The sequence below is a fragment of the Notechis scutatus genome, chromosome 2 (genome assembly GCF_049901735.1).
Source record: "Notechis scutatus isolate UNSWTSFEM ecotype Mainland chromosome 2, rNotScu1.2, whole genome shotgun sequence".
Taxonomy (NCBI): Eukaryota; Metazoa; Chordata; class Lepidosauria; order Squamata; family Elapidae; genus Notechis; species Notechis scutatus.
Window position 1 is genome coordinate 6,287,466 of NC_142010.1, and position 16,184 is coordinate 6,303,649.

At 44.5% G+C, this 16,184-nt stretch overlaps 1 protein-coding gene and 1 long non-coding RNA gene across 2 annotated transcripts in view; one reads left to right on the plus strand and one right to left on the minus strand.

The window, feature by feature from the left end:
• The window catches only part of LOC148131653 (uncharacterized), a 243,781-nt gene that overhangs the window by 93,791 nt on the left and 133,806 nt on the right, over positions 1-16,184 (minus strand). The gene's annotated exons all lie outside the window — the stretch shown is intronic.
• Positions 1-16,184, plus strand: part of LOC113424936 (complement C4-B-like) — a 102,313-nt gene that overhangs the window by 19,352 nt on the left and 66,777 nt on the right. The window contains 4 exon segments of the mRNA XM_087952868.1: positions 1,107-1,203; positions 2,155-2,260; positions 5,956-6,079; positions 10,494-10,609. Of these exon segments, the coding sequence (XP_087808994.1) occupies positions 1,107-1,203; positions 2,155-2,260; positions 5,956-6,079; positions 10,494-10,609 (443 nt within the window).

Consider the following 16,184-nt stretch of genomic DNA (forward strand, 5'->3'; position numbering starts at 1 on the left):
CAGTGTACATAAAAAGAAAAGATACATTCGTCAAGAGTCAAGAATCATAAGGCACAACACTTAATAATAGTCATAGGGTACAATAAGCAATCAAATCATACTAGGAAACAGTCAATATAAATCTTAGGATGCGAGGAACAAAGTTACAGTCATACCGTCACAAGTGGGACGGGGTGGGTGATAAGGAGTGATGAGATTAACAGTAATAGTAGTGCAGACTTTGTAATAGTTGAACAGTGCTGAGGGAAATATTTGTTTAGCAGAGTGATGGCTTTCAGGGGAAAAACTATCCTTGTATCTAGTAGTTCTGGTGTGCAGTGCTCTATATCGTCTATAGTACTTAGACTTATATACCACTTCAACAGTGTTTTACAGCCTTCTCGTAAGCGGTTCACAAAATCAGCCTATTGCCCCCAACAATCTGGCTCCTCATTTTACCCACCTCGGAAGGATGGAAGTCAACCTTGAGCCTGGTGGGATTTGAACTGTCAAATTGCAGGCAGCCGACAGTCAGTAGAAGCAGCCTGCAGTACTGCAGTCTGTGCCACCAAGGCTCATATTGGAGCATTGCTATCATGTCACTCCTAGTCCTCCTTTCTATTAAACTTTTTCATTAAAGAAGAGAATATTTGTAGCCCAAGGCTGAACTGTGGAGTCCTCAGTGGTTCTCTGAACTTGATTGTTTGCTTGCAGACATTTCATTACCCGACTAGGTAATATCATCAGCGGTAATAAGTGTGAGGTTTGCTCCCTGCTTATATACAGTAGCTTACCCTGCCAGTATTACTGGGTGTGTGTGTGCGTGTGGTTTTCTCCTTGAAGGTTCCTTGATTAGAGTATTGTTTTCTGCTTGAACAGAAACAGGAGCAAGATATTGTTTTCGAGGAGATCAAAGTTTAGTTTACTGTATTGTCACTGCACTTCATACAACGAAATTCAATGCCATCTTCAGTGTACATTATAACTATAAAAATAAAACACAAACACACATCCTTCACATTCTATACAATTGAATCGAAAACCCCTGATATTGCATTAATGTTGCATGTACAGAATGGGTGTTGGTGGTGAAACTCAAATTTCTATCTCTTCCTTTTTCTCATCAGTCCTGCCTCATTTCGAGGTGAAGATTGTCCCAGACCAGAAATACATCCTGGTCACTGGACAGCAAACATCTGACTTGCAAATTAACATTCAGGCTAAGTAAGCAACTCTTCCTTATTCAATGGATTCATTAACCATGATATGCTCAGACTGCTAAAGTTTTCGGGGATAGCTGCAATCCAAAGTTAGGCAGCGGACAACCGCAAGCATGAAATTGAAGGCGGCTTTCCTTTTTAGGGGAGCTGAATTGCCATTCTCATCATAAACCTAGAAAAAACAGATGCAAAAGAGGTCAGAAGGTTGTCGGAATTTTCGATGAAAACGTTGTGGGTGTTATGGTGGAACATGAGAGGGGAGGGGAGGGAAAAGGAAGGGGAGGGAAGGATGAAGATGTGTGGATGAATGGAAGGAGGGAAAAGGGGAGAGGAGGAGAGGAGAGAAGGAAGGAGAGGTGTGTGGATTAATGAAAGGAAAGGAAGGGAAAGGAAAGGAAAGGAAAGGAAAGGAAAGGAAAGGAAAGGAAAGGAAAGGAGGAAGGTGTGTAGATTGATGGAAGGAAAGGAAAAGGGAAGGTTAATATTTCTATTTCTTGTTCTTGGGTATCTTAAAGATTATACTGCAAAAAAAGGAGCGTGTTATAACATTGTTTGATTAAAGAAAATCACCAGCAGCCAGATGGCATAATTCTAACTACCCAGCAAGAAGTTTCTAATGCTGGAAAAGGTGGAAGGAAAGAGAAGAAGAGAACAACCAAAGGTGGACAGACTCAGTTACAGTGGTGATGGGGACACAGTGGCAAAACCTGAAGGACCAGGTTAGGGACAGGTCATCCTCATGGAGAAAAACCTAACCATGGGGTTGCTAAGAGGTAACATCAACTGGATATCACATCATCAATCAGAAAGATCACTTCCTGGTGTGGATTAGATGAAGGCAACATCATGAGGATGCAGCACGGGGGGGAAACAATTTTTTTTCTGGTCATCCACAGCATTTATTCCTTATTTATTATAAGTTAATTATGTGTTTTTTTCTTGGCTTCTCCAACAGTTTTTTCTATGGGAAAGGGGTCACTGGTACAGCATATGTGCGATTTGGTGTGATGGGTGAGAACAAGGAAAAGGTTTATATCTCAGGACTGAAATATCAAATCAAGGTAAGATACATTATTTTATTTTGCTTTGCTTTGCTCTGCTCTGCTATTTTTATTTTATTTTATTTTATTTGTTGCCTGCCCGCAAGTCTCTCAGCAGGTTTATTTATTTAATACTTAGTTATTAAACAAATTTATATAACCATCCAAATTTACAAACAGGGACTCCAGATTACAAAATCAGAAACAAAAAATGTCCGTGATACAGTTACAATCAATAAACTTTCAGCAGCTTCCCCACTAAATTTCCCCAAAATTAAACTGTAACTAAAATCATAAAACCATCAACCAAACAGCAATAAAAGCAGATGGCAACATCTATAAATCAAGGGCCTCCTTAAACAATTCCGTTTTTTAATGATTTCCTGAAGCCGAACAAGATAGGAGCTGATCAGATTTCATTTTACAACTCCATCATTTGATATATCCTTCCCTGCAGGAATGCATTTTTGTGGACTGGGATGGGACAAATGTAATAGGTTTTTTAAAAAATTTGTTTAATTATTTGATTTAAATAGTGTACGCTTAGCCAGGGGTGGGATTCAACCAGTGTTACTACCGGTTTGGTGACTATGTTTTGCATAGTCTACTTACACGCTGTGCGTGTGTGTAAAAAAAAAACATCAGCTGTGCCGCCCGGACAGCTGAAAAGCATTGCGCGCGGGTGCGTAGTGTTTGAAAAGCCTCTTTTTTTCCTGCTTTTTCAACCTCAGCTGTGCTGCGCAAAGCAGATGAGCTTGAAAAAGCAGGAAATAAAGGACAGGTAAGAGCCCAGGCGGGTGGGTGGGCCAAACAGCAGCAAACACAGAACCGGTCCAGTGTCTGCTGCTCTTCAGAGCTACCAGTTCTATAGAACCGGTAGCATCCCACCCCTGCGCTTAGCACACGATTCAATAGCTACTATTCAACAGTGAGGTGCAGGTGCTCACCTTTATCTTTCTGTTAATATTATCTCTTATGGTATATGCACCATATACCGTATCCACTAGGCCTAGTGGTTAAGATGCTGGACTTGTCAACGAGAAGGTCGACGCTTTGAGACCCAAGTACCACGTGATGGTTTGCCAATCCAGCAATTCTCAAAAGCATGCAAATGCGAATTGATAAATAGGTACCACTTCAATGGGAAGGTAACAGCATTCCGTGTGCCTCGGTGTATAAACATGCCACCAAATGACCACGGAAGTGTCTTTGTACAATGCTGGCTGCCTTGGCTAAGAAACAAAGATGAGCATCATGACTCCTTACAGTCAGACACAAACGTTTCACTTTTACCTTTATATGCCCATGTCTGAAACCTGAATGTGAAAACAGATACAGGCTAAATTTAGACTTGGAGAACTTAGAATAACCTTATTGTCGCTTTGAATGTACACTTAATTGGCATACATTAAAATGACATTTCTTTGCGTACAGCTCTCAAACCTCAAATATACACTACATAAACATGACAAATAAATAAACAAACAAATAAACAGACAAATAAATAAATAAGTATGCATATGCCCATATATAATATTATATGACGCAAACAGGCTAAATCCTTAATAGTAATCCCTTCGGACAAGAACCTGACCTGGAACTGAGCAAGTCATAAAGGCAATGTTGGCCAGGTTCACCTTTTACCCACAGCTCTAGTTTATTTAAACATAGTTTAATGGGTAAACCACCATGGGTTGGATTTCCACCACTCGCTAAACCCTAAACCGGGGTGGGCTTCAAAAATTTTAGCAACTGGCTCTCTGCCCTGTTGCTAGATGGGCGTGGCCATGGTGGGCGTGGCCTAGTCAGCATCCTGCACCACAATGGAGGCGGGCTTTCCTCGACCCTCCAGGAGGGCAAAAACGGCCTCTCTGGGCTCCGGAGGCCCTCTGGAGGCTGGAAATGGGCCCATTTCCGGCCTTCTGGAACTTCCAATAGACCCATTTTTCACCCTCCCTGGCCTCCAGAGGCTTTCCTTGAGCCTCCAGGAGGGCAAAAACAGCCTCCCCGAACTCTGGAGGCCCTCCAGAGGCCAGAAACGGGCCTGTTTTCCGCCTTCCGGAGCCTCCGGGAGGCCAGTTTTTCACTCTCCCCGAGTCTCCACGCAGGCCCTGTACTTACCTGGGATCCAGAATGGGCTGCGTGGGGATTCCTGGGAGAGGTGGAGCAGGGTGGGCGGGGTCAGCCAGGGGTGGGATTTGCTGGTTTGTCGAACCAGCCATAAAACGGCCATAAAATGAGCTACGGGTTCTCCCGAACCAGGGAGAAGCGGTGGCAGCCCACCCCTACCCTAAACCCATTCACAAATCACAGTGTCTGGGGTTCACATATAAGCCATATTGTAGATGTCCTAGTTTTATTTTGATGCCTTCAAGTCAATTTATTTTATTTGGAAAAATTTATATTGTCGCCTACTCGCACATGGCAACTCAAGGTGGCTTACAAGGATATAAAAACATCACATAAAAGAAATAAAAAGAAAAAAAATAATAATAATAACCCACACCCACCCTGCTCCACCCCAGCCATAACACACATTCATATGAGCCATTTATTGGGCATCATCCCACTCTGGGTTCCCCAGGTCTGCTGGCAGAACCACGTCTTCAAGGCCTTCCGAAAGAGTGTTAGAGAGGGGGCCATTCTAATCTCTTCAGGGATGATGTTCCAGAGCGGGGGAGCCACCACAGAGAAGGCCCTTCTTCTGGGTCCCACCAGGTGTATCTCCTTAGGGGATGGGACCCGCAACATTCCTTGCCTCCCTACTCTAGTGGGTCAGGTAGATGTTGATTTCTTGGCGATTGCCTGGACAAGTCCTGGTGTAATTTTCTCAGGTACATTTTTGGAAGTGGTCTGTCCTTACCTCCTCCTCCTCCTCCTCCTTCCTGGAGCTGAGAGCAGAGATGGACTGCTGGGGGTTTGCAGGGGTTCGGGAGAGCCCCTAGCTAAGATTCTGTGCAGTTTAGAGAACCCTCAAACCCCACTTCTGGTTGGCCCTGCCGACCCCTCCCCTCCCAGGAGCCCCCACGCAGCCTGTTTTGGATGGCTCAGGGACGGCGAAAAACAGGCCTCCCGGAAGTTCGGGAAGGCCGGAAATGGGCCCGTTTCCAGCTTCCAGAGAGCCTCCGGAGCCTGGGGAGGCCATTTTCACCCTCCCGGAGGCTCAAGAAAAGCCTCGGGAATCCGGGGAGGGCAAAAAGGTCCCCCCCTACCATGGTGCAGGAGGCCAACTAGGCCACGCCCACCCTGGCCACGCCCACCCAGCAACCGGGCAGAGAACCAGTTGCTAAAATTTTTGAAAACCATCCCTGGCTGAGAGGGAGGGACTGACCCAAAGCCACCCAGCTGGCTTCATGCCGAAAGCAGCATTAGAGCTCACAGTCTCAATAAATAAACACGCTAACTTCAAAGCATGCTCTGGGTGCCTTGATTACTACATCGAAGTGGCAATCAGGGCACGCTTTGAACTTAACATGCTTCCTTATTAACTTACTAATCAAATATATACCCCACCCATCACACGATTGACGTGAATCTGTGCAATTGATAAATAAAGCTGAACAGAAACAGGCAGTCCTCGACCTACGAACAAAACGGAGCCTAAAATTTCCATTGTTTCTGGATCTCAGTCATGGCCGAATGGTATCTGTGGTAATATGCATACACCAGATGTGATTTTTTAGACCGTAACACCATCCTAATTTTCCCTGTTTCAGATCGAGGATGGCGAAGGCTCGCTGGTTTTGCAGCGCAGTTTTCTCGCTCAGAAAGTGGGGCGCCCCCTGCAGGACCTTGTTGGAACATCCCTTTACATCGCAGCCTCCGTCATAGAGACAGCAAGTAAGTTTGATACTCAACAGCTTTGAAACTCATTGAGTTTGGTACTCATTTTGACGGGAACATTTTGTCCCGGTACTCATTGTTTGTTTAGTAATCAACACACAAGCTAGAACCTGTTTGTGTCAGCTGTCTTGTGATTCACTAATATTATCCCTTATGGGGAAAAAATTGTTTGGTACTTATTTGTTTTTGGAATTCGTCACTGCTCCCAGAACCGATTAACAATGAGTAGCAAGGTACCACTGTACCGAATGCTTTATCCAGTTCTGTCCCTTACAAATGTATTAGGTTTGCACCGGACATCTTGAGCACATCAGATAGTGGAAGAGTACCAATAAAGGAGAAATAAAGGTGGAAGGGTGTTTTGTATTCCACACGAGCTGGAATTGTTTATGCTTTTCAAGGCTTTCATGGTGGCAAGGGAGAAGCTTCCTTTGCTTGTGCTAAATTTATATTACTTTTTAGCCAACACCTGTGAGAAGGACTGCTGTCAGGTGGTATTACGTAAATTAATTCTTTAGGGCTTTGTAGAAGAGTATTGTCAGGGTTTACTTGATTTACTTGTGCCGTCAGAGGGGGAATAGAAAGGAAATTATTCCATCTTCACTTCCTTGTTTAATGAAAGGAGAGCAGCGTAGCAAAAATGAAACATGATGGCTTCATAAGCTACTGACAAGAAGCGATCTACAAACAGGCCAGAGACTTGTTTGTCAATTGTTAAACCTTATTACTTAGGACACATAGCCTTATTGTGGATGGAGGACTGGGCTTAGAGCTCGGTGATAGAATCTCAAGGCCTAGCTGGTCTTAAACAAGAATAATAAATATTAGTGGTAGCCCATAAGTTTTTTTTTTTTTAAAAAAAGGACCATCGCCTTCGAGTTGTGGTTTCCCAGACACATCCCTGGGAATTTTTTTGGCTGCAGTGCTGAATTGGCCACAGCTTACATCTAACGCAGGGGTGTCAAACTTGATTTCATTGAGGGCCACATCAGGGTTGTGTTTTACCTTGGGAGGACTGGGAGGGGCGTGGCCAGGGGGCCTGGGCAGCTTGATGTCACTTGTGTCGGGGGCGCCTTTAGCGGCCCGAGTGCTCCGCCAGCGAAAATGGGCTCCCAAGCTCCGTTTCCAGCTGCAGCGGCCTCCTGCAACCCTCTGCCAGTGAAAATGGAGCTCGGGAGGGCCTCACACAGCCCTCATGAGCTCCGTTTTCAGCTGCGATGGCCTCTGGTTTCACTGGCAGAGGCATCGCAGGCCGGTCCTTTGCTGTTTCCAGGCAGCCCCACGGGCCAGATCTAAGCATCCCGTGGGCCGGATCTGGCCCCTGGCCTTGAGTTTGACCCCACTGATCTAACGTGTGTTTTGACTCCCAGGCTATTCTTGGAGAACCTCTGTGGAGATAAGGAAGACGACTTTGAGGGAAATAGGCAGGCCCTGTTGCCAAGACAAGAAAGGTTAAAACGTTTTTAAGTTCTGAATGCCCAGAGAACATTGAGAAATGGCTCAGACAGAGACCTCCCTAATTCCCCGGAGTATAAGAAGGAGGAGGACAATCAGATTTGCAAGATTCTGTTCTTATAGCCCAGCTCAAGAATAGCACAGGGAGTCCTTTACTTATAAACAGTTCATTTAGTGACTGTTTGAAGTTACTCTGGCACCGGGGGTGGGCTTCAAAAATAACAGCAACTGGTTCTCTACCCGGTTGCTGGGTGGGCGTGGCCATGGTGGGCGTGGCCTAGTTGGCCTCCTGCACCATGGTGTGGGGGGGTGTTTTCACCCTTCCCAAGCTCTGGAGTCTTTCCTTGAGCCTCTGGGAGGGCGAAAACAGCCTCCCCCGGCCTCCGGAAGCCCTCTAGAGCAGTGGTCCCCAACCACCGGACCCCAGACCTGTACCGGTCCGCGGATCATTTTGTACCGGGCCGCCTATTTTGCTTGGGCGCCGCCATCTTGTTTCGACGGCGCTTGAGAAAGTGCTTCCGGGTGAGCTTGTCGGTTGGAAAGCAGCGTTTGGGTGCTGAAGGAATCCTCGCGCCTTAGTTTCGTCGAAGAGGGGGGGGCGGCTTCGAGCGAAGAGCCGTCCCAATGGCGGTGGAGTCTCGCGTTACTCGGGAGATTAAGAAAGAGCCCGAAAAGCCCATCGACCGCGAGAAGGTACAAAGGAGGAGTTGAAGGTGGCTGGGAGAAGCGGGGGACAGCTGGCTGGCCAGTCGCTCGGCTCGCCTTGCCTTGGTCGTGCGTGCTGATGCCGGTACCGGTCCGTGGATCATTTGTACCGAGCCGTGGTACAAAAAAGGTTGGGGACCACTGCTCTAGAGGCTAAAAACGGGCCTGTTTCTGACCTTCCAGAACTTCTGGGTGGCCCATTTTTTTACCCTCCTCTACCTGCCTTTCCTTTCTTAACCATTTTCCAGCGATAAGAAAAATGGCGAGAGAAGGTACGGGGAATCCTATAGACAGGAAACAATGCAGTCTCTGGACCCTTTATAAAATCTGTCAACGGGGCAAAACCACTGCACAATTAAAAGGCTGATTTGAAAGCCTTCATGCGAAAGTAAAGCTGTGTCACCTCTTTCATACAATGGGACTGACCCGCTGACTGGCCCAGCTCATTTTATCCCTAGAAGCAGGGATTCACACACTTTGCTAAACCATAATGTAGTTATTTAGAATAGAAATAGAATAGAATAGAATAGAATAGAATAGAATAGAATAGAATAGAATAGAATAGAATAGAATAGTTGGAAGGGACCTTGGAGGTCTTCTACTCCAACCCCCTGCCTAGGCAGGAAACCCTACACCTGTGATGGCGAACCTATGGCAAACTGGATAATAATGGAGGAGGGGGAGGACTTATTCCCAGCTGATTTTCGGCCCTTTTGAGGCCTTTTTTTTGGGCCTCCCAGAGGCTTGAGGAAAGCTTGTGCAGCCTTTGCAGGCTGAAAAATAGGCCCGTTTCGTCACTTCCTGTATTTCCAGAGATACCTGAAGTGATGAAACGGGGCCATTTTTCGGCCTGCAAAGGCTGCACAGGCTTTCCTCAAGCCTCTGGGAGGCTGAAAAAAGGCCTCAGATGGGCCGAAAATCAGCTGGGAGGCACAGTGCAGGTTAAGGGGGTGGGGAATTGTGCGCGCAAGTGCAGGAGGTTTGTGGGAGGTGGGTACATCGCCTTCTGGCTGCTGACACGCGAGCGCGCAAGCACAAGTGTGCACACAATTTTTGGCACAGGAGCCCAAAAAGGTTAGCCACCACTGCTCCACACCACTTCAGACAAATGGTTATCCAACATCTTTTTAAAAACTTCCAGTGTTGGAGCCTTCACAACTTCTAGAGGCAAGACGTTTAATGATTAATTTTGCTCACTGTCAAGAAATTTCTCCTTAGTTCTAAGGTTGCTTCTCTCCTTGATTAGTTTCCACCCATTGCTTCTTGTCCTGCCTTCAAATGCTCTGGAGAATAGCTTGACTCCCTCTTCTTTGTGGCAGCCCCTGAGATATTGGAAGACTGCTATCATGTCTTCCCTAGTCCTTCTTTTCATCAGAGTAGACATAACCAGTTCCTGCCACCGTTCTTCATATGTTTTAGCCTCCAGCTGAGAATTTGGTTGAGAGTTGAGAGTATAGAATGAATCCGGCCACTGTGATTTATAAACCAGAATTTGTAGCTGAGTGTGGTATATAAACTCAATCAATCTGGGCTTGTTTAACAAATGTTGTTTGTTTCCCACCGTTCTCATTGTTTCAAATCAGCCAGACTGAACAAAGCAAATGTAGGTAATCCTTGATTTATGGCCATAATTGAGCCCAAAATTTCTGTTGCTAAGCGAGAGACGGTTGTTAAGCAGTGGTGGGATTCAAATAGTTTAACAACGGGTTCTCTGACCTATTAAGTTCTTCCAGCAACCAGTTCTCCAAACTGCTCAGAAAGTTAACAACCGGTTCTCCCAAAGTGGTGCGATCTGGCTGAATCCCACCACTGTTGTTAAGTGAGTTTTGCCCCATGTTACAGCCTTTCTTGCCACAGCTGTGAAGCGAATCGCTGCGGCTGTTAAGTTAGTAACACAGTTGTGAAATGAATCTGGCTTCCCCAGTCAATTTGCTTGTCACAAGGTCACAAAAGGAGATCACATGACCCCAGGACACTGCAACCGCCACAAATAGGAACCAGTCGCCAAACATCCTAATTCTGATCACGTGACCGTGGGGAATTCTGCAGTGGTCGTAAGTGTGAAAAATGGTCATAAGTCACATTTTTCAGTGCCATTGTAGCTTTGAATGGTCACTAAACGAAGTCGAGGTCTCCCTGTAAGTGTTACTGATTTGTTAACCTTCTTCTCATCTAACCTGGGACTTCAGCGTCTCTGCAAAACTTGGTTAAGTTTACGGGTGGCTTGTTGACCTTTTCTTCATTCTCCTAGGTGGAGAACTGGAGGAACAAGAACTCACCTCGGTGAAATTCATATCATCGCCTTATTCAGTGGACCTGTCGAAAACCAAGCGTTATTTTGTGCCCAATGCTCCGTACGAAGTGCTGGTATGTGCTGTGTTTTTCTGCTCTGTTCATCATCCAACATGGGCGGTGTGGTTGTCAGAATGGATGCATGTTGATTCTGGTTGTCCTTCACATTTCTGAATTCCAAACACTGGGTTTTGCACACTTCAGCAGCTTGACACTGGTGTGTAACACAGCTAGAAATGAAGGTGGCTATTGTGGCCCGCCAGCGGAACTGGCAGCAGACTCGGACAGTGAGGAGGTTGGGGAAGAACATGGGCCAGTCCCGGAGTCTGGGTAACGCTCTGATGAGTGTTCTGCATCAGAGGCAGAGATGGGATCAGCTGCCTTCGGAGTCGGAGATCAGTGGGGCAGAAGAACTGCTGGAGCCTGTTCCCAATGTGCTCATGTGCAGAGCTGCCAGGAGAAGGGAACAGTTAAGGAACAAGGGTTGACTCGGGAGTAAAGGCACAGGTGGACGGTGAATGGCCCCTCCCATAGGGAGTAAAGAGGAGCAAAAGGGGAGAGTGGTGTTTTCAGGAGACAGTTAGTTCGTTTAATTAGTGTGAAAATTTGTTCGCTTCATCCTGACAGCTCTCCAAGCCTGATAAGGTCTGTGGTTGTAATTCATCCTTGAAACACTGTTTGCCGGGACTTTGCTGGATGTGAGTGATAGGAATTCACATTAGCCTCATAAAAAGCTGTTTTGTGGGGATGAGGAGTCTGTTTCATGGTTTTGTGAAGCCTAGGTCAGAACAGTGGCTTAAGAAATCCAGTTGTTGGTTTGGCCAGGGGGAAAAGTCTGTTGTTCTGATTGCCTTGACTCCCAGTCGGACTTCCCAGTTTCTTTGCCTCCCCAGAAGCAATTCAGACAAACAAACAAAAAAAACGCAAAAAAAATAATCTTACAATTTTTCCAATTTTCACACCACTTAGTCTAGACCAGAGTTTCTCAATGTGGCAACTTGAAGGTGTGTGGACTTCAACTCCCAGAATTCCCCAGCCAACTAGGGGGATTCTGGGAGTGGAAGTCCACACACCTTCAAGTTGTCATATTGAGAAACTCTGATCTAGAAGGAGAAAATGGCAGAACTCTGACCAATATTACCTATTGACTTTTTTTAAAAAAGCAAGCCCATTATTTCACTTTTGCAACAACAAACTTGTAAAAATAAAGTTTAAATACAGCATTTCAGTGATAATTTTGTTTTTAAAAAAGCACCCGTGAAGGGCAGCCAGCAAAAGGGCATTTGTGTTGCTGAGAAGAGTAACTAATTCAAGTCAGAAGTGTCTATCTGCAATCATATGTATTAAATCAAGGAAACCCTAAGATGGCATGAGTAAAAAAAAAAAATCACTATCACAAATAATATATATATTATATAAATAGCAAGAAACAATGGGTAGGTGTCAACTTTTTCAAGCCGTCCAGAGTCACTGACTCTAAATTTAAACAAATAAATAATTTTTTAGGAGGCTAGAGACAAATGAGGACAATGTGTGCATTCCCCCCCTCAAGAACAGGTCAGGGCTGAATTCGCATCCTGAGTGTGGATCTATCAGCTGTTTTGGGCTTTAGAGATATAACTTCTAACCACCAGAGGTCATTGTTTTGGTGAAACATATCCTTAAATGCAGGACCATTGCAATGGATCGTCTGAAACGCAGTTGGAAAGCTTTAGAAATTCTTTAGGGTGTTCGTGGAAAGATTTTAAGGAGTGGGACAGAGAACCCATTGGGGGGATGAGGGGTGAATTGCATTTTTGAGGCGGCTTGATTATTATTGGAGCTGGTATTTATTTATTTTTATTTATTTGATTTGCCAATTGTTTACAAGATAATAAGTATAAATGTATACATAGTTGTGAATACATGAAATGGGTACATATAAGAAAAATAAGAAAAAATAAGAAAAATAAGAAAATAAGAAAAATAAGAAAAAAATAAGAAAAAATAAGAAAAATATTATCAGAGAGCTTATCAGAAATTGGAGCAAAATCCAATGCTTACTTTACGCAGGTTCATGTGAGCGTAGCCTGACACACTTAGTAATTTAGGAATAGCACTTAAACTTATATACTGCTTTATAGTGTTTTACAGCCTTCTCTAAGTGGTTTACAGAGTCAGCCTATTGCCCCCAACGATTTGGGTCCTCATTTTACCCACCTCGGAAGTCTGGAGGGCTAAGTCAACCTTGAGCCTGGTGGGATTTGAGCTGCAAAATTATAGGCAGCTGGCTGTCAGAAGTAGCTTGCAGTACTGCACTCTAACCATTGCACCACAGAGGCTCCTTAATAATTCGCTGGTTCACCTCTAATATTTTGTGGTAGATAAGTGACTGGCATGTCTTTTGAAAAGATTGTGTAGAAGAGCTGAAGAAGCCTCTTGGGTGAGAAGCGAAACGTCTTCAAAGAAAAACAAAATATCCAGTTTCCTCGGGGGGTGGCAGGGGGAAGCACCTTTGGGAAAACCATGACCTGGATGACTGAGAATCTCCACAGACATTTAGCTGCTCACTGTGTATAAGAGTTTTACAAACCCCATGGAAGCCCAGTTAGGAACAGGATCAGGGGTGGGATTCAAATTTCTTAACCACCTGTTCTGTGGGCGTGGCTTGGTGGTCACGTGACTGGCTGGCCGTGGCTTGTATGTAAATATTGTAAATATTTATGTAAATATTGAATTCTTTATTTTTTAAAAAAGAGCAGCTTTTACCCAAAATCAGGCAAAGCAAAGCAGGCAGGTTGAGTTGCTCCCAGAATCACAGATTCACTCAGAGATCTACCGTTCTGCAATCTGCTGCCTGAGTTTGTCACATAAAATTTGCTTGCAAGCAGGGCCAGCCAATTGGTGCAATTGGCTGGTTATCCGAACTGCGCAGAATCGCAACAACCAGTTCTCTAGAACTGGTGCAACCAAGTAGAATCCCACCCCTGAACAGGATGAGAGAAAGCCAGCCCCTTTACATCTCCACTGGATTGTCTCCTCTCCAAATGGGGGGTAGAAAATGAGAAAGGAGCGACAGAGAACATAAAGGCAAAATATCTCTAAATCAGATTCTCACCTAAAGGGAAGTTGGGAATTGCACACCACTTAAGCGTCAGCTTCAGCTGGAGTGGCTTACAAACCTCACAAAACAGACCACAATGGAGCCCAACCTTTCTGTTGCTACGCAAGACAATTGTTAAACGAGCTTTGCCCCATTTTACGACCGTTCTTGCCACCGTTGTTAAGGGAATCACTGTGGCTGTCGACTTAGTAACATGGTTGCTGAGTGAATCTGGCTTCCCCATTGGCTTTGCTTGCCAGAAGGTCGCAAAAGGTGATCCCATGACCCAGGGACACAGCCACCGTCATAAACACGAATCCGTTGCCAAGTGCCTGAATCCTGATCATGTGACAATGGGGAGGCTGCAACAGTCATAAGTGTGAAAAACGGTCATGGGTCACTTTTCCCAGTGCCATTGTAACTCTGAATGGTCACTAAATGTACTGTTGCAAGCCGAGAACTACTTATAAATTCTTCTTCTTCTCCTATTGAACAATGTGGTTTGGGTGATTTACCTAACTGTTGGGTGAGTTACCCAACCGATAAAGAGGAGAATTGTGGGAGATGTAGTTCACCAAAATCTGTAAGTGGAAATCCGTACTCTATGGATGAGAGAGAGCATGCGTTGAACACATTCATCTGTTTTTATTGATCTGTTGCCTACATGTCTACCCCACCTCAATCCAGAACTCTCAGCGGCTTCCTGCAGATCAGTCTGCCCATAGGAATGTGTTTGTTCTCGCAAATGTCCACTTGTGGCATGTCTCAGCTGTAGATATACAACTAAACCCCATAAAGTTCACTGGGAGACCAATACATTTAAACTACAGTATTATGGCTGGAAGTCAGCCAAAGGTTTAAACTAGATTTGGCATTTTTTAAAATATGTTTATTGAAAGTTTCAAAACAAAAAAATATTTAAAAACAACAACAACGAAATGACTCCGGTTTGCAAACTTTTCGCCGGCGGCAGGATTCACGAGCCGCGCGATCCTGCTACAGTTCCTACCGCAAGGTTCCCCCGATCCATTTGGATCTGGGGGATATAGGTCAGCCCTGCAGAGGCAGCTGAAGACAGGGGATCGACGGGGTTTGAGGGGTGTCGCAAGCCCCCCCTCCCCAGCATTAAACCCCTTTTCGAGGCGGATGTTTGTCTTGAAAATAAAACTTGTTTAAAAAAAACAAGAAAAGTGTTCTTACATTTTTGCAACGTTTTCATAGCAGTGTACATTTCTATTAGCGTCAATTAAAGTCATTTGTTACAAGTAAATCTATAACTTGTTTCCTAGATCCTTACTTTTTTATGTTATTATTACAATTATAATACAATATTTATTTAATGGATTAATTATATTACTTTACATACATACCTAGCTGTATATACATTTATCCTTATTTACATTTTCCCTTGTTGTTTGTTTAATCGGTTTCACTAGACATCTTTACTTCCTTTTTATACAACCGTTTATACCATATATTCCAAGTGGTTAAAAAACAAAAACGCTCTTCCTTATTTTTTAGTAACATGGTTAGTCTAACCATTTCTGCACATTGGTGGATTTTATTAGTTATTGCCAGGTCCGTGAGTGTCATTGTTGATTTCCAGTTTTGGGCAAAGACTATTCTTGCTGCTGTAATGATATGTGTCAGACTGTGCTCCCTCTAAATCCCAAGAAAGAAATACTCAGACTCCATAGTGTAGAGCAGGATTTTTCTTTTACTGGAAAATAAAGTGGAAACGACAGAGCCAATTCCGAAACTAAGAAATTGGCGGGTAGAACACATATACAAAGGAATAGAATTGCTCCCACCCCCCAAAGTTCAAACGATTCTTCCAATTAAAACTTCTGAATATGATCATGTGGTCATCTCCAGGTGGTGATGAGGCTATTGTCAGTTGACCTTGACATATCTTGATAAAAGTTCGCAGTTGCGCAAAAAGGGACAGAGGCTAGCGAAGAAATGGAAAGTTAAGGAAAAGAATCCCCCCTCCCCTTGCTAACCCAGCAAAAGAATGCAAAACACCTCCTGCCTTCTTCCCCTCCAAGATTCCCCCCTCCCACCGTTTCATGACAGCCGAAAGAAGTAAATTAGCATAGCAGCAGATATGCAATAGTTAGAAGACAGAATATACTTATTAGGAAGATATTATTAGGAAGATATCTTGAGGCTGACAATATGTGATATCAGATGCTGGTGTTTTTTTGCTCCATGTCAGTTCTATCATTCCAAGTAGAAAGGACTCTAGATTTGGCATTTCTATCCACTAATCAAGTACTTCCCCAGGACGTCGGCTAGACAAATGTTGTTGTTTGGTGGTGTTAAAGGTATTGTCGTAAGATGGAAGCCATTCTAAGAAAAGCTGCCTTCTGCAATTGACTGGTAGGGATATGGTCAATGTCGATGGTCTTCAAGTAGTGCGGCAGATGTTTTGGGATTGCACCCAAAGCGGTGGTGGTATGCTACCGGTTCGGACTGGTTCACCCGAACCGGTAGTAAAAAAAAAAAGCGGATGATCGGTTGAGAGGAGGGGAAAAAATTCCTCCGACAATCAGCTGAGAGGAAAAA